This window comes from Equus quagga, chromosome 12 (genome assembly GCF_021613505.1).
Source record: "Equus quagga isolate Etosha38 chromosome 12, UCLA_HA_Equagga_1.0, whole genome shotgun sequence".
Taxonomy (NCBI): Eukaryota; Metazoa; Chordata; class Mammalia; order Perissodactyla; family Equidae; genus Equus; species Equus quagga.
In genome coordinates this window covers 61,830,623-61,848,722 of record NC_060278.1, presented here as the reverse complement: position 1 = coordinate 61,848,722, position 18,100 = coordinate 61,830,623, and the positions used below count along the sequence as shown (strand labels likewise).

Below are 18,100 nucleotides of genomic sequence, written 5' to 3'. Positions count from 1 at the left end.
CTCTCTGCCTCCAAATACATGGACCTGCATTTAAGAGCATGAACCCAAGCCAGACTGCCTGGGTTCAAATCCTGGCTTGCTCTCTTCCCAGCTGCGTGACCTTGGGCAGGTTATTGAACCTCTATGGGCCTTAGTTTTCTAAACTGTAAAACAGGGATGCTAACAGCACCTATGCCCACCGGACCACTGTGAGGACTAAATGATAAGCCATGGCAAACACTGAGGATACAACAGGCAGTCAACAAATGCCAGCCGTGGTTACTCTCTTCAATATGAAACCAGCCCAGGTAGAGTGGTCTCCCCTTCTGTTCATGGATTCCCAGAGATGAGACCCCACTGCTTCTGCTGACAAGATACTCCAGACTGGCACTCTTCTTCCAGTCAGGAAGTCCATCCTTAAAGCCCTCCTCTTATGACTCACTTCAACATCGAAATCACTTCATCCCTTCTTGCCAGTTTTGGAAGACACTAAAGCTGACTGCTCAGCATTCCACCCATAACATCCTCTGCTGCACTTGAAACCCAGCCCTTCATCCTAGGGGCTGGAAAACCTTAGAGACCACCAAGCCCAATCCCATCAGCGTAAAGCTGATGATTTCATCATAGAGACAACAGTGTCATCATAGAGATGATGACATCATCATAGCTAACAACACTGATGCCTGAGTAGGGAGGGAGGGACTTTTCCCAGGTCCCAGAGCCAGCCAGTGGCAGATACAGACGTGGTCCTGGCTCTACCAAGGGACAGCCAGGCTGCAGGCTCCATCCCCAGGACCCCAAGCTGCCACAGTGACACCCTGGCCAGCCTCTGGAGGATGAGACACTGGCTTCCTTCTCCCCATGGGTGGGGGGAGTTATGGAGTCCCCAGTAAGCCTCCAGCCAGCTGCAAACGCTACTGATTCTCATGATGAACCCACCAACCGTCTGTGTCCATGCATCCACCAAGCTCTCTCCCAGAGCCTATTCTGTTTTCAGCCTGCACACCTCTTAGGAATTATTACTATTCCAGAAAGTTAACTGTCCACGGGGTAAAATCATATTTCCTTTTACTCGTGCTAAAGCTGCAGGCTTCAAGCAACCAGGGGTGGCCCCAGATCTAGAAGGCTTCGTCTTGATAAAGAAAGGTATGCTCATCCTAAACTCCCACTTGCCACCCCTTCAAGGATATGCAGACTTTGGCCATATCTCCTCGCAGATTCCTTCCCTCCAGAGACAGAAGTGCTAATTTTCCACCCCAGACCAACAGAAGGAAGTTATTAACCACAAGGTGTGAACGACAAGAGAACACTGTGTCAGCAGTCTCCTCTGCTTCCCCCAGCACCTCACACCCCTGTGGGGTGACAAGGGCTGGGCTTGCGCTTCCAATTGACAGACACGGACAGTCACACAGTGAGCAGAGTCACACAGTGAGCACAGGTTTCCTAGCTCCCAGCCCCACGTGCCTCCCACTCTCTCCACTCACCGCCTGGCTCCATGAGAGCTCAGGAAGCAGGGGACAGAGGCAGGCCCCCAGGCCCCAGCCCACTTGCCTTGGTGAGGGCTGCAATCCTCTGGGCCAGCTCAGCCTCCACCTCTGGCAGCGTCTCAGCCTTGCGCATCGTCTGCTGCAGCTTCTGCTCTGCCACCTCGAGCAGCTCCTGGAGGTGTCGGGCCTTCTCCTCACACTAGCACAGTGGAGGTGGGGAAGAGTCAAGAGGGGGCATCGAAGCCTCCCCAGCCCACCCAGCCTCAGCAGACCAGCAGAAGCAGCAAGGGACAGCCTTGGTTCCTGGCTGCAAAGATGCCTGACTGCCCCTTTCCCAAGGTGACTTACAGCCCCAGGGGCCCCTGGGCCATCAAGGGAAGGTTCTGGCGTGAACATCGGGACCTCCAGAGTCAAGTACAGTGCCTCACCCCCATCTGGGAGAGTTACCTGGCGGTGCAGGGACTCCTTATTGGCCAGCTCATTCTCCAGTTTGTCATTGAGGTCATGGATGGATGTGGCCTCACGCTGAGCAGCCAGGTAGCGCTTCTCCAGCGTGGTGATCCGCTCCTCCATGTCCTCCTTCTGGGCCAGAGCCTGGGCAGGAAAGGAGGGAGTGGGAGGGAAGGTCATAAGCTTCTCCCTCCCCCATCCTGTGGGCACCTCACCAGCAACACCTGGCTGGCTGTGTCTTCCACACTGCCCTGCCACTTTCTGGCCCTACCCATCCCTCCCCGCCAAGCTCCGCACACTGGACCCCACCAGGAGTTCGGTCTTCCTGCCCTCGCCTGGCCCTCCCTCCATGCCCAAGGCGTCGAGCCAGCTGCCCTCCCAAGCGCCAAATGCCTGCACCCGGCAGGAGAGGGTGAGGTGGGCCCTTGCTCACCTCCCGGAGGTCCCGCTGATGCTTGCCGCTCAGCTCCTCCGACTTGATGAGGTCCCGGCGGGCGGTGCCCAGGTCCTCCTCAAGTTCAGCCACGGCTGCTGTCAGGGTGACCAGTCGCTCCCGGGCCTGGCTCAGCTCAAAGTTCTGTTTCTCCAGGAGCTCCTGCAGCTCCTCTACCCGGCCCACATCCTCCTCCAGGGACAGGGGGCCACAGTCAGTCACTGGAGCCCAGGGATCCCACTCCCCTGCCCCGCCCCAGGGAGGCAGGAGGAGGAACAGCACGTCCAGAGCAGGTCACAGCACTGCCCCTAATTTCAGAGCACACCTCCAGGTACCCTCCTTCCCCTGGGCCCTGGAGCTTAGTCCAGACAGTGATCAAATAGCCTCGCTCTCCTGTGCATCTCTGGAAAAACAAGTTCTAGTTTCACCTGCTGTCTCAGCCTCTGGTAACCCAGAAAGGAGCATGACTAGGGGTCGGGAGGCTCAGAGAGAGAAGGCGTCCTGCCTGAAGCTGACACACAGGCAGACAGCACCTAACAATTCAAGTGGACAGTACTTTATGTGCCTAGCAGTGTGCTGGGCACTAAAACAAAAACTTACAGGTGTCTCTGCAGATGGGGTAGTGAAAGAAGGAAAGAGAGGTGGGAATGTTGGAGAAAGCACCGATTTAATTCAGGCAGCAGCTCCAGTGACCTCGGCAGCGCAGGCCCCCCTCCCATCTGGGGGAAGACATGCCCCTGCTGTGCAGCTCCCCATGACTCACCTTCCACAGGTGCTTTGGTCCCAGTTCCACAGTCCCCTCCTCTTCTGCCACTCCATCCTGCAGCCCTGCCCCCTGCTGCAGGGCAGACACCTGCAGGGCACAGCCCCAGGGCAGTGAGTCAGAGAGGAGAACCTCCTACACACTCCAGGCCCTCCTAAGGCCCTGCCTCCCAGAGGCTGGTAGTCCCCAGCCAAGGCAGCAGGGAGAAACCCGATGAGGAACAAAGCGGGGCAAAGGGGTGACCCGGCCTGGGCTTCCAGGAGCTGCAGTCTGCAGACGGAGGGGGCAGGCAGCTCACCTGCTGATGGGCACCTGCCAGCTGCTCTTCCAAGGACGTAACTCGTTCCAGGGCTGCCCGGAGCCGCTCTCGCACCTGCCCAAGGTAAGGGGAGATGGAGGAAGAAATGGGAACCCCACTGGACTCAGGCTGGAGGAGCCCAGGCTTGGTCTACCACTGTTGGGTGTGAGACAAAGAGGCAAATTTCTGAGGGAACCTAATAAGGAGAACCTGGAAATTGGGCCAGTGGTAGGAGGGAGCCAGTTATGAAGCCAGAAGGCAGCTCTCCCAAAACACAGGATGCAGAACTCGCAGAGAAGGGACACGTAGCGGTTCCAGGGAAGCCTGGCTGGACGGAGGGTAGGCGGGGGTGGGCCGGGCTGGGTACCTTCTCATCCAGGGCTTTGTGGTGCTCGAACAGTGACTTGAGGGCCTTCAGCACCTCCACCTCACTGGAGACCCCTGAAGGTGACTGGGCCTGACGCTTTACCACAGTCATCCGCAGTGACCGCTCATGGCGGGACACCAGGCACTCCAGATGTTCCAGAAGCAACTGGCAGTGAGCAGGGAGGGGTGAGAGGGAGGGCTGTAAGCATGTGCCCCGGTTCCACGAGCAGGGCCCACATGGCCACCAAGTAGACACAAGTACAGCCATGTGTACCACAGTTGAAACGCTCATGAAGCTCCATGCTGGTAAACAGCTCCTGCCCCAGTTGAAGACCCACCACCAGCCAGCTGCCTGGCCTGTGTCCCAGGACGCCGACCTTCCCACAATCCCCCAACCACAGGTGAAAAGCCGAGCACTGATGATGAAGTGATTTCACTATCCCCCAGAACCTAAGCCAGGAAGAGGTAAGGGTGGAGCTGGGATGCACCTGGCCCTGGCCATGCCTGCTCCTTGGTCCAAGGGTTCACACCCCCCACGAACGCATGCCAGGCCCCCCGCTTACCCTTGTGTTATTCCGCTCGGCTTTCAGCTCTGATATCTCTTCCTCCCGCTCAAGAAGCTGCTCCCGACATGTGCTCAGCTCCCGGGTTAAGGTGGCAAATTCCTGAAAACCCCAAGACCCTCAGTGCCTGGGCATTCACCCTGAGCAGTGTCCTGCACACCTGGTCAATGGTGGGGTCCTCTTACCCATCCTTTCCCTCCACCACCCGCCCCAGAAAAATCCCTGTCCATCCACACTGCAGGGCAGTAACCCGCAGCTAGCACGTGCCTCCCAGAGGGTCCGCATCTCTGGGTCCTCCGTGCATTCCAAGCTGTGTTAGGGCACAAGGAAACAGGACTCGACGCTAGGGTGAGAAAGTCCCCACGTCTGCTCTGCAGCCCCTCCTGCCCCAGCCACCAATATAAACAGATGATGTCCTCTCGCCCCTTGTGTTCTGTGTCCGCAGCAACCCAGTGACATTTCCCTTGAGAAACCGATGGAGAGCAGTTTTGCTCCTGTTTTGGCATCATAAGGTCCAAACAGAGACTGGTGGGTATCAGAGAAGGAAGAGAAGGGGCTGTGAAGTGAGTGCCCAGGGAGCTCTCTCCCAGCCCCTCCCCAGGGCTTTGCAAGTTGCAGGTGGCCAGTGAAATAAGGGGATTGAAGGACCCACCTACATGGGAGCAAGTGAGGGTGCAGACCTGCCCAGCCAGCCATGTGGCCATGTGGCTTCAGCTCTGGCTTCTGGGATCCCTGCTCACTCAGTGTGCCTCCCAGTGCTGAGGCCAGAGCACTGGCCTGGTTTTACCAAATTCCCACACTCTGAGTATATGTTCGGGGGCCCTGTGCCCACACCATCAGGCCTAGACGTCCTCAAAGACATTTCCAGCCAACCCTCCTCCACCCAGGCAAGCATACAGGGCAGAGGCTGGCCCCGCAGTTCCAGGCCCATCATATTCTATTTATTTAGACATCACCTCATTCCAGAAAGGTTTTCAGATAAGCGGCCCCAACTCTGTGAATGCCCAGGGTCTGGGAGTGACTGAGAGAAGCTGCAGCCCCATCCTCACCTGGAGCCTCCCTCACACGCCAAGGTCTCACGACCGAAGGAAGGATTCCAAGGCAGTGCCCTCTTACCACTCCAGACCGGGCAAAGGGAACAAGAGCACTGTGGGAAGGGGACGAGGGACCAGAGAGGCCAGAGCCTGAGAAGCCACAGACCTCTGACCCTGCTCCTTGATTACCAAGGCCATGGCCACAGGTGGTCAAGCATCTCACACCCTGGAAGGCCAGGCTTGGCCCCAAGGCTGCTTCCCTCTTCAGCTTACACACATATGGACATATGTACACACACACTCACTCCCACTTGCACACACACACACATGCACGCGCTTGTCGCCAGAGACGGGACCCAATGGCTTGCCCCCAGCCCCCACCATGACACCGATCTCCTCCCCCGCCCTCCCGTGCAGCGGCTGCCTGGCGTCCCCACCCCAGCCCGTCTCACACTGCGGCAGGGCAGACTCCCAGTGCACAGCGCTGTCACTGATGCAAACTTCCTGTCCGGGTTTTCAAGCTTCTCCCTCACCTTCCTTTCCACACACCCTACAACCTGGCCCACCTGGGTCACCTGCTATTTCCAGTCACCAGAAAGCCTTCCTAGCTCCACACCTTTGCTCAGTGGGCTCCCTCCCCCAGGAGGGCCCAACCCTCTGTCACCAGCCATCACTGATGAAATCACATCCAGCTTTCACAGCCCAAGCCATAGGACATGCCTCCTCGGGACCCTTCCAGACTCCCCAGGGGAAGGCTCTCTCCCTCTTCTGAAAACTGTTTGGAAGGGTGGTTAAGAGCACCGGCTTAGGAGCCCACCATTCAACCACAAATACTGTGAGCAGCTACCACGTCCCAGATCCCGTGCTGGTCACTGGGCACAAAGGGACAAAAAGGACATAATCCCCGCCTGCATGAAGCTCCCAGTGAGGGGCTGGGATCAAATCTCAGCTCTGCCCCATCAGCTGTGTGACTTTGGAAAAGTCACCTAACCTCTCTGAACCTCTAGCCTCTATAAGACAAAGGTCTAGACCTCCCTCAGGTGCTGCTAGGAGGATCAAATGAGCCAATGTACAGAGAGCACTAGCACAAGCCCCCCAAGGCAGCTGCTTCTATCACTGATACTGTTCCAACACCCTCTGGGGCTCCTCTCCTCTTCCTGTACAACCTCTTCCAGTCATTTGGGTTCTGGTCTACCTCCTTCCCCGTCTATGAGCACCCGGGGGCAGGGCCTGGTCCTTCACTCGGCTTGCTCAGGGCCCCGCGCACAGTCAGGTGGGATGGGCCCACCTCCCACCCCCACGCCTCCCTAGGACTCCCCACTCCTATGGACGCAGCGTCCCAAGACGCAAACCCTGGCAAAACCGCACCGCCCGGAACCAGGCCCCTTTCCCGCTCCCGAGGAGGGGCCAGAGCTGTGCTGAGCTGAGCCTCTCCCAGCCCGGGTGGCCGCCGCACAGCCGGGCTAGGGGGCCAGTCAGCGTCATCACCGCACAGCCGGGCAGGAGGAGCAGTCAATGTCATCACCACACACCTGGGCTGGGGGGTAGTCAGTGTCATCGCTGCACAGCCGGGCTAGGGGGCAGTCAGTGTCATCACCACACAGCCAGGCCAGGGGAGCAGCGTCATCACTGCACAGCCGGGCCGGGGGAGCAGTGTCATCACCGCACAGCCAGGCCGGGTTGGCGGGGCAGCGTCATCACCACACAGCCAGGCCAGGCCAGGGGAGCAGTGTCATCACTGCACAGCCAGGCCAGGGGAGCAGTGTCATCACCGAACAGCCAGGCCAGGCCAGGGGAGCACTGTCATCACCGCACAGCCAGGTCGGGCGAGCAGTGTCATCACCGCACAGCCAGGCCGGGTTGGCGGGGCAGCGTCATCACTGCACAGCAGACGCGGCAGAGAACAGTCCCGGCGTGCAGCCGGGAGAACTCAGCGAGGCAAGGCCACCCAAAGCACTCGGGACACAGAAACACACAGCCCTGCCGACCACCAGCGCGGCAGCAGCGCTGGCTGATGGAGGAGCAGACGCCGGCTCCCAGACGCAGCCCCTCAGGAACTCCCCGTGCGAGCCGACCGCGAGCCGACCGCGCTCCCACTGCAGTAAGCGGCTCCCACCGGCCACCTCCACTGGGAGGACGCCGGTCTAGGCTGCCCCCTGCTGGCCGCCTGGGCTCATGGCTGCATTTTCTTCCCGCATCCAAGTCCATCCATTTCCCCAGGTGAAGCCAATTCCAAACTCGGGGGCGTGGGACGGACAGGGAAAGGACTTAGTAGGGAGACGAAGAAAAGCGAATGCCCCGTAAATTCCATTGGTCGATATGCGAACAGATGCCGAGAGCTCAGCGCCCAGAGGATGCTGGCCTCAGCAAGGCTGGAGGGGGACTGGGACGAGGGAGGTGCAGGCCTTACCTGGGGGAGGGCGGAGTTAAGGTGGCGCTGGAGCTGGTCCCGCTCATGCAGGGCATCCTGGAGCCGGCTCTGCGTGGCCGCCAAGCTCTCCTGACTCTCCCGAAGGGACTCCAGCAACTTCTCCCGCTCATCCAGCATGTTCACCATCAGCTGCTCAAAGTTGGCGTCAGCATCGGCACCATGGGGGGGCCCCAGGGGGTCCCCCTCGTTGATTGTGGGCATCACCTCACACATGGTGGGAGTGGGCAGGGCCTTCACGGTGTCGGGGGAGAGGGGAGGGGCTCACAGGGTTGGCACCTTCAGGGGGACCCAGTGCATGGGTCTCAGAGCAGGCAGTGCCAGGCAAGTGGACAGGTGGGCAGGGGCTTCTCCCATGGCATCAGTTGCTCTTGCTCTGAAAGGGGACTGGTGCCCAGAGCGCCCCTGTGGAACAGAGCCAGAGGGCCTGGCTTAACCTCTCAGGGCTGGGGCTGGGTGCCCTCTGTCCACAGACAAGTGGGCAGCAGCCAAGTGTGGCCATGACAGGCAGGGAGAGCAGGGCCGGAAGAGGGCCCCTCGTTTAGACTGAGCGCTGGAGCCTGGCAGAGTCCCAGCCGGGTCCAGCGACACCCATCATTTCTGGAGGGCAGTGGTCTGTGGGAGAAGAGACTGCCGTGAGGCCCAGCTGAGGGGAGGGGTGGGGGAAAGGAGGCAGGAACCTGGACCAGAGTGTGGGGAGGCGAGGGCAGTGTTGGCGCATGCCCCTTCTCAGAAGGCGCCTTCCCTAGTTCTCCCAAGGAATGCACATGCCCACTGCTGCAGCCTGGGCCGCCAGCTCCCCCCACCCCTGCTGTCAGAAGTGCAGCCGCAGTGGAGTGGTTTCCCCCACCCACGTGGCTCGCTGGCCAAATATAGAAATGATTCAGTCAGCGGCAGGGGAGCAGCCAGCAGGCTGCCCAGATCCTCCTGAGACCTGGGGGTGGGTGAGGAGGAAACAGGGTCTCTGCCCCACCCACCATGGCCTTCTCCCCCCACGCTCAAGCCAAGGCAAACACAGAAGGAATTAAAGGGCTCCCAGGGGGTGTGGGTCCCACACAGGGTTGACTCCTGGGGCCATGGAAACAGGGGCAGAGCAGCTCCTCCCCTGACCACTGGCACAGCACGGCTCCTTGGAGCACACAAGCAGGGCACTGGGGCGGGCAGAGAGCCCTGACCTGCTCCATGCCCATCACTGAGGGAGGAAGCTCTAGCTCAAGGCACTTCCCCCACCACCAGCAGACAGCAGGCTTCCATTCTGCGTTCATGGCCTACCACCTCTGGGCTAGAGCAGGGACGGACTGATGTGAAGGAGCCCAGGGTCAGTGTGTGGGTGGGGGTGTCATTCTCCTAGGGCAGGGCTTGGTGTGGGAGCCCTGCTCGTGGCAGGGGATCTTCTCCCTCCCTGTAATCGCCCATTGCTGGCACTGCCGGCTGGGGCAGGTAGCATGTGCACAGCCTGGCCGCAGTAAGGCCTTGAGCCTGGCGCAGGGGAGCCCGGGGACAGAGCAAAGGAAGGTGGAATGAGGAAGGCAGCAAGGAGCTGGGGACCTCCCTGCCCTTAATCAGTTTTCAAAGGGAGCTGTCTTCAGAGCTCCTGTTGCATGAGCGATGGGATGTGAGACACCCAGCACAGCGATGGGCACACAGATGCTCCACAAATGCTGCTTTCCTTCCTACTCCACCCCCATTTGGGAGACACAGGGACAGCTTCTTGTCCACCCCTCAGGTGGCAGACTGGGAGGGTCGGGGAGAGGACCAGAGGCATCAGGACCAGGCATGAAGTGAGAGATCAGGTCTGGGCATCCCAGGCCTGTGCAGGGCTGAACCCAGCAAGGAAACCAGAGAAGGGCCAAGCCCCTTGCCCCTGACCCACTGACAAGGCCTCCCTCAGAGTACTGAGGACCTAGGCAGAAAGGGGGGCAGCAGGAGGGAGTCTGGGGAGGAACACAGGCCTGAACCAGACGAAAGAGCGTCAGCTTGAGAAGGCCAGTGCACACACCCGCAGCCGCTCCCAGGGGGCCCAGCAGTCCAGGCAGGCGGTGGGTGCCCACACAACCTCGTGCATACACACACACACGGAGGTGGCACAGGGCCATGGAGACTTAGAACAACATGCATGTGGCCACACACAGTCTCCCAGACACAGAAACCAGACACAGACAGCTCCAAGGGACTCTTCCTCCAGGCTAGACAGTCACTCCAGAGGCTACAGAGGCGCCAAGTAGCAGCCTGGAGCACACCTGCTGCCCCCAACCTCCCTGCCCCACAGAGCAGCTGGAGCAGACAGGAGGGGTTGCCACCCCCATCTTGTCAGAGCTGCCATCTCACTGGTGCCGATGCCACCCATTCCTCCCATTCTCCCCCACGGTGAATGCTCCTATTTGTAAGGTCAAAAGGCCACAATGGCCCCACCATACCTCTCCAAGCTCATCACCAGCGAGGCCCTCATCCCTCCCACTCCTGCACCCCGCCCCAAGAAGAACGAGAGAGGAGAAAGAGCCAGGCTAGGAGCCCAGGACCCTGGGAATGGCCTCAGTCCAACAGATCCGCAGGCAGCCCACAGGGTAGCATAAAGGAGCCCAGAGCTGGCACTTAGGCTTGCCAACACCTACCACAGCCTCTGCTGCAAGATGGAAGCCAGGACCCCTGTTCTGCCCTCCTTCCAGGGCTTGGAAAAGCAGAAAGCACACTGAGACTGAGGGGAGGATGAATGGCCCCAGGGGAGGCAACTGTAGGCCTGTGGACGGGGTTTTGAAAGCTCCTCACAGGAAGGGGCTAGGAAGAGCAGGACCTCAGGCTGCCGACCGCGACAGGCTAGGTATTTGGTCCAACTTGGCCTCCCCAAATCCTTCTGGTTATTCTGGCAACTGAGAGGCTGGCTTCAGAGCCACCTGCCCTTCCCAGCCTTCCTCCAGACCAGGCGCCAGGCAGCAACTCCACTTCCTCTGGCAAGATGTCATCTCGTAGAGCAGGCTGAAGATGAGCCCAGAGGAGATGCCACGCAGATGCCCCTGAGACGACGGTCTAGGACCTCCTGCCCCTGCCCCCACCGACCACACGCACTGTGAGCGGAAGTGAGCTCTAGGACAGCCACGTCAGGGCACTTGGCTCCTTCTGGCTCCGGGGCCATCTTTAAATAGCTCAATTACCATCTCAGCCTAACAGAACCTCCTCAACTCCCGCACAATTTCTAAGTAACACTCACAGGTCCTGATTCAGAGGCGAAAGCTACCAGCCCCCAAAGCAAGCATCTGTGAAGGGCTTTGCCGGTGAGGAGCGTGGGCAGGCTGTGCAACAGCAGAAGAGGGCTCCAGAGTGAGCGTGTGTGCGTGTACACGTGTGCAAGTGCGTGTGCGTGTGTCAGCAGGGAGGGGTTCACCAAAAACCCAGGCCTCAGGGCTCATAAACAGAGAAGATAAACTCTGAGGCCTCTTTGTCTTCCCAAAAGTCACCCACCTTTCCCAAAAACAGGGATGGACACTTGTCTGAGGCTCTGGCTGGCCGCACACACACAGCCTGGCTCCCCACTGTCCCACCAGATGGCAGGCCCCACCACAGGGAGACAGCTCGGCAAGGACAAAGCTGCTGGCCCCTGTGCAGGCCAAAGGGCCAGGGCAAAGCTGCCAGGAGCTGTGCTCAAGTCCGAGTAGCCACGAGCTGGGCAAAGAGGGGCCCCAGGTGGGAGCCCCTTCAGAGCAGAGAGACGAATGAGGAGGGCCACACACCCACTGGACTGGAGGAAGGGGGAGGAAGCCCGAGGAAAGGAGGAGGGAGCCGTCACCCAGGACAATAACGATTGTGACAGCAGCTACAGCTGATTCGACATCTACCACATGCTGGGCACTGTGTTGTGAGGTGACATGTTAACTTCCTTTAATCCTCACAATTTCTTGCAAGGAACACATAATTCTTCTTTCCTTTTCACAGGTGTGAGAATTGAGACAAAGTCATGCAACCAAGTCTACAGAGCTCGTAGGAGAAAGAATCAGGATTCAATTCCAGTCCGTCTGACTCCAAACAGGGGTCGAGGTGGAGGAAGAGGGCGAGCGATAACCGCTCTGGGCGTGTCTCCTCCCAGGAGCCAAGGCACCTGGGGGCAGCCTTTCCTGCCCTCATCAGGGTGGTGGCGGCCTAGGGAGAGCCCACCTCGGCCCCCTACCCCCTCCTCTTCCAGCCTGGGGGGAGGCCTCGGCAAAGCAGCTGTCACGGTCATGAGGTGGCCCCCTCACCATTGGAAGTGACCCATCTCCAAGGCCTCGTCTGCCACCCACCCGACCCTCTCCCCCAGCCCACAGCTGGCTCCACTCTGAGTTGTTCGCAGACCCCTGAGTTCCCCCACACACTCCTGCGAGAACCACAGGAACAGACGTTCTTCTGAGCCCTCAGCCCCCCTCACTCTGGGGGGTTTTCAGATACTAGCCTCCTAGCAGAAGGAAGTCCAGGTGACCCCTCTCCTTCCCACTAACCCAGAAGCTTCTCCTCCTCCCGTCCCTCTCGCTCACCACTCCAAGAAGCCTTGCCCTCACTCACCCTCTCCTCCAAAATCCCAGTCGGGCCTCCTCCCCTGCTCCTCCTAGCCCTGCTCACTGCCATGCTCCCAGAGCCCACCTGCTACCCATGAGCTTCTAGCACCTCGCCTGGCCTGCCTCAGTCTCCCTCTCCATGCTAGTCTAAGGAACTTCTGATCACCCTCTGTTTATAGCTCTTTTTGCAGCACATACCTCACAGATCAGCACCAGCTGCCAGCCCAGGCACTCAACTTCCCAGTGCCCGGCACACGCAGTCAGACACAGGCAGGGGCGTCTCCTTCCAACAGGCTCCCGGGCCTGTCGCTGTGAAGCCCATCTCTCCAGCTGCTCCCCAGGAGTTAGTTATGGGCCACCTCTTCCCAAGACACAGCCCACCACCTGGTGAGCACACTCCTTACTGTCCAAACCAGGACCTTCTTGGGCGCGAATAGACACAGGTTAACAATCACACCAGGAACAGGTGTCAACTGGGGCCGTCCCAGACACGCCTGGCTGTATGGTCATCCTCACTTTACTAGACATCTGATTAAGATTTCATTGTAATAGAAGGGTTCCGAGTCTAAAACAAGGTGAGGAAACCCCTGGCTTAAGCACTGTCCGCAGAAGGCCCTGCAAAAAGAAACACGTTCTCTCAGAGAAGCAGCACATCCATGCACAGCACGGTAAACCTGGGGGCTACCAGGTGGCACTGGGGGCCACCAGCTGTGTTCCACATTCTAAACGTCGAATATAAATCATATATTTACACCAGAAAAGATCAAAGGCGGCACCACTGAACACAGCACACAGCTTCAGCGGGACTTGCGTCACTAAGTGCGGTAACCCCAGCCACCTTCTGCTAATCAGAGCCATTGATTAATACTCAAGGATGCCCTCAAACAATGATTTCAAAAGAAGAAATAAAGTAATAAGTGTGGTGTATTTGGAGAATAAAAATCTTTCAAATCTAGCGGTTCCCGTGGAACAAATATAGATCCTCTGGTGTTGGAAAAAAAACACTGACGAGTCTCTGCATCAGGAGATCAGTGCATCAGGCAAGGGAGCCATCACACAGGAGCAAACAGAACCGCCCAGGAGGAGTCGGGGACACAGAGGGCAGTGCTGTCAGGTGCCAGGGTGCGAAAGGTCCGGAGTGCACAGAACCGCCCGGAGAAATGCAGGCATCACAAAAAGTGTGCATGTGTACACGGTTACACATTGTGGGGTATGTGCGTGTGCAGGCGCAGTCACGAGAACAGGGGCCTGAGAGAGAGTGAGCGGGTGTGTACAGGGGTAAGACTGCGTATGGACATGTGTGGTCATGAGTATGTCAGGGCTCACGATGGTACGACTGTGACCATGGGAAAGCGTGTGTGTGTGTGTGTTGAGTCACGAGAGTGAGTGTGTGTGGCCATACAAGCACACGCATCGGGGAGTCATGAAATCACATAGGTTCGTAAGAGCATGTGGGCCCCATTAGGGTGCGTGCACGTGTGTGATCATGAAAGCACACTGCTGGTCATGAGACAGTCTAAGAGCACGTGTGGTCTTGAACCTGTGGGACACGTGTAACAGGAAGAGCAGGGAAGGACAGGAATGATAATGAAGGAATGAAACTTGGTCCAGATGCTCTGCCCGAACGAGGGCCAAAAGCTGTGGGCACTCCAAAAGTGGCCCAGTGTGAGCTGGGTCAGGGAACTGGGCCAAGCCCACTCTTCTACTTACGCCCCCACCAGACCTGCGCTGCAGGGTCTCCTGAGCCCAGGGCTCCATGTGCATTACAGACGGCAGTGGCCACCCCCTGGATCTTCCAGAATGTCCACTACTCATGGAATAGCCCAGACCAATTCCCGGCCTGGCCCCACTCCCCAGGCCCTCCGCTCTCAGCATCTCTCCTCTAAGCCAAACTCAGGAGAGTCCTCTTCTGTAGCAGCTGCCAAAGACCTCCACCATCCAGCGCCCACCCCCACCCCCACCCATTACCTGGAACTGCAGATTCCTGCTTGGAAGGGTCCTCTGAGGTCACGCAGGCCAAGCTGCCACTCTGTGTGGGAGTCCTTCCACACACCCCCGACAGCTCAGTCTACTTGACTATCCTTCTGGAACAAGGAGCTCACTAGAAACGAGGAAGCCCTCATTGTCCTAAGGAAGCTTTTTCTTAAATTGAATGGAAACCCATCTCCTCTTTGAAATGACAGTTATCCATCTGAAGACAATGGCCATGAAGTCACATCAGATATGCTTTTAATTTAGAAGAATTCAACTCTGTTGGCTGGGCAAAATAAGCAGTAAAGGCCCTGAAATGCATCTGACACTTAAATACAAAATTATATTGTACATAAGTATTCTTTAAAATCACTGCACACATTATATATTTATATAATTAATATACAGGGTATATAACATATACTATATCTGTACATTAACGCTATTGTTCAGTTATAAACCTAAACCCATATACCATGCTTTATGGGAGATTTAGGGATTTTCACTTTACCTACTGCCTACAGAATCTAATTCCCCACTGAGATGTAACACCACTGTACTGGGTCCCCAGAGGCTCCTCGGCTCCGGGTTAAACACTTATAGTTGTAAGGAGACCCTGCTTCACTGAACACGGGGAATCAGAAGACAGACCTCTTCAATTCAATGCAACAATTACTCATTGAGTAGATTTCCATGAATCCAATACTGAGCTAGAAACTGTTACGGATGCAAAAGGCATGTAAGATACGGTCTCAGTCCTTAAGAAGTTCACAGTCTACTTGAGAGAACACAGATGCGTAAGTACAGTCCAGAGCAATACAGAGTAGCATGTGACCAAATATTCAGTCCCAGCACAGCCTGGGGGTCTGCGCTGACCACCACTTGGAGCACAACCAGTTGAACTAATTGGGGGTAGTTTCTCCTCCAGCTCCCTGAGAATGAAGCAGCCCCAGCCAAGGGCTCTCAGCCCCTGACTGACAGGCAAGAAGCTGCCCTGTGCTAGCGCTGACTTCACCTGGGCAAACAGAAGACACAGGAGGCAGGCGGGGGCTACAGCTCCGACAGCAGAGCAACGAGCCACAGGCAGGTGGCAATCATACTTCTCGTGACGGCTGAGCCAGCGGCCAGGCAAGGAGAGAGGAGTGCTCAGGCTCTGCCGGGCCTGGAGTTTCACACCACCTGAGCCCAGAGCTCCTCCCCTACTGCCATGTCCCCCACCAGGGACATGTCCTGCACCTCAAGACATCCTCATTTCCCACAGTCCCTTCAAGTACAGCAAAGGCTGAGAGTCCCCTGGAATTAGCCTCCCAGGGTCCACCGAGCACCACGGCCCCTCTGAGCACCTTTCACTTGGCCGGCCACTCAAGGTGCCAAGCTCCTGTGAGCCAGCCCCATATGCCCTCCAGAGCTAATTATAGGTCAGTGAGCTAGCAGGCCAACAGGGGGACAGATGGTGACTTGGTGTGGCTGCAATACACACTCGCCCCTCCCTCTGACCCCCCTCCTCTCTCCACTCCTCCCAGTTCAGTCCCTGGGACCTAGACTCTGATCAGGGCAGCTTTCACTCCCTAGTCCTCCCGGGTCCTCTCCAGCACACACACCCCTCCGGACCACTCAGAACCACACTTGTCTCTACAGCAACCCAGGCAAGGACCTAAAGCCCCAGAGGAGAATATGCTGGCATAGAAGGGCCTCAGCAAGCTCCCCCATCGTCTAAGCCCCCCAGGGTCCCCAGCACCCTGGCCCTGCTGAGCCTTCACTCCTGCCTCATTGCCACCACAGCCTGACTGTCCTCCCCTCCACCAGAGGCTCTGAAAGGGCTCACAAGCAACGCAACAACTCTTCCCAACTCCAAGACTTCAGCCATCAGCACAGGGAGCAGGCCCGAAAGTCTGGCTGCCTGCCCTGGCCTGCCCCTCCAGTCCCTCCTGCCCTCAGGACATGCCCAGCAGCACACTGGACAGACTCCCCTTCCAAACCCACCTCCCCCATGCTCCTCTATCTTCCAGTGTTGGAGTCTCCCGCTCTGCTGGGCATCTAGCATACCCCTGGCCCCTAATAACCATGGTGCTATTCATCATCTCGTTACTTTGAGGCATCATTTATCCCAGGCAGCCTCCTCAGGCCTCATGACAAAGTCCTTGAAAATAGCCAAGGGAAATCATCCAAACTGTTCCTTTGCTAAGGGGACTACCTGGCCAGCTAAGAGTGGTCGGGGGCAGAGGGGCCGGAGTCCAGTTCAGACAGCTGTTGGAAAGCACGTGGACAGGCTGTCTTTTCCTAATCCAAGAGCATGCAACAGAACGGGGTGGGGGGCCCTGCAGCCGCTCCATGGCCCTAAACCTTAGCCTTCAGAAGACGCAGCTCCCAGCACGGTGTCCGGCATACACAGGGGCCCCACGAATGCTTGCGGGGGGTTGAACAAACTACTAGGTGCGGTTCAAGCGCTCCTGGAAGTCGCTGAGCCCGGCCGGGGGAGGGGCCCTGAGCTCCCGCCCGGGGTCTGCAGGCTCGCGGAGCTCTCCTCCACACCTGCTCACACAGGACAGCCCTGGCGGACCCCAAAGGCGACCACCGCCCGTGCCTCTCCCCGCAGGTGACCACTGCCCGTGTCCCTCCCCACAGGCGACCTGGGCAGCGAGCGCACTGCCCTCCAGCCCCCCTCCTGCTCGAGAACCCACCCGCACCCTGACCTCCGTCTGCCCGCTCCCAGGCCCGCCGGCCCCCTGGAAACGGCCCCCGCGCGGCCGGAGTCCGCTCCGCACTGCTCCCCCCGCCGCCGCCCGGGCCTGAGACCCCGGGCACCTGAGGCCGCAGGGAGCGGCGAAGGCTGCGAGGACGCCAGGGCCAGGAGGCAGGGGTGCTGGGGAGTGGGCTGCGGGGCAGGACTGGACCCGCAGGGGCAGGAGGGCAGGGGAGCAGGGGTCCGGGGGACTGCGAGGAAGGACCGGGAGCCAGAGGGGCAGGGGGGTAGGACTGGACCCTGAGGAGTAGGATGGGACAGGGGCGGGGGCCGGGGAGTGGGCTGTGGGGCAGGACTGGACCCAGAGGGGCAGGGGGCAGGACTGGACCCGGAGAGGCAGGATGGCACGGGGGCGGGGGGCCGGGGAGGGGGCTGTGGGGCAGGACTGGACCCGGAGGGGCAGGGGGGCAGGGAGCAGGACTGGACTCGGAGGAGCAGGGAGGCAGGGGACAGGACTGGACCCGGAGAAGCAGGATGGCACGGGGGCGGGGGGCCGTGGAGGGGGCTGTGGGGCAGGACTGGACCCAGAGAAGCAGGGGGACAGGGGAGCTGGGGAGCAGGAGGAAGTGAGTAAGGGGGCCGGGGAACCAGAGGGCGAGGAGGCAAGAGACCCGGGGGGTCAGGGGACAAGGAGGGGGGAGGCCGGAGGGCGGGGGTCGGGCAGGGGCCGGGGCCGCAGGACGGAGCGGCGGCCGGGCTCGGGGCGCCTCCGGGACGGGCAGAGGTGCCCTCGGCGGGACGCCCGCAGCCCCTCGGCGGCTGACGGCGGCGAACCCACGCCCACCCCAAGGGCACCCGCGCCGCCAAGGCAGGGGGCGGCACGGGGAGCGGGCAGGCCGCCCGAGACCCCACGTCCGGACGCAGCGGGCAGCTCCCGCGGCGCGCCGAAACCCCAGCCCGGCAGGGAGCCGGAACGAGGCAGAGGCAGCCTCCCCGACCCGGCCCCGCACGCTCACCCGCCTGCGTCGTCGGCGGCCGGCAGTGCACTCGGGGTAACAGGGGCCGACCCCGCCCGCGGAGGCGGGCGTCCTGGGAGCTGAGCGGCCGACCGGCCGAGCGGCA

The 18,100-nt window shown here is 59.4% G+C and overlaps 1 protein-coding gene across 10 annotated transcripts in view; it reads right to left on the bottom strand.

Annotated features, from left to right (window-relative positions):
• Window positions 1-18,100, bottom strand: part of PPFIA4 (PTPRF interacting protein alpha 4) — a 47,574-nt gene extending 29,474 nt beyond the window's left edge. For 8 of the 10 annotated variants that reach the window (XR_006891127.1, XR_006891128.1, XM_046679131.1 and 5 more), the window contains exons 1-9: window positions 12,523-13,252; window positions 7,784-8,416; window positions 4,340-4,441; window positions 3,778-3,942; window positions 3,411-3,485; window positions 3,113-3,202; window positions 2,350-2,541; window positions 1,914-2,060; window positions 1,531-1,665 (exon numbers count right to left, since the gene is read on the bottom strand). Coding sequence is in view for 8 of the 10 variants with exons in the window: in XM_046679131.1 (XP_046535087.1) it covers window positions 1,531-1,665; window positions 1,914-2,060; window positions 2,350-2,541; window positions 3,113-3,202; window positions 3,411-3,485; window positions 3,778-3,942; window positions 4,340-4,441; window positions 7,784-8,017 (1,140 nt within the window). In the remaining 2 variants the exon portion in view is untranslated. Of the gene's footprint in view, window positions 1-1,530; window positions 1,666-1,913; window positions 2,061-2,349; window positions 2,542-3,112; window positions 3,203-3,410; window positions 3,486-3,777; window positions 3,943-4,339; window positions 4,442-7,783; window positions 8,417-12,522; window positions 13,253-17,994 lie in introns of those variants that run through there. The other 2 variants (XM_046679132.1, XM_046679133.1) reach the window with 2 other exon arrangements.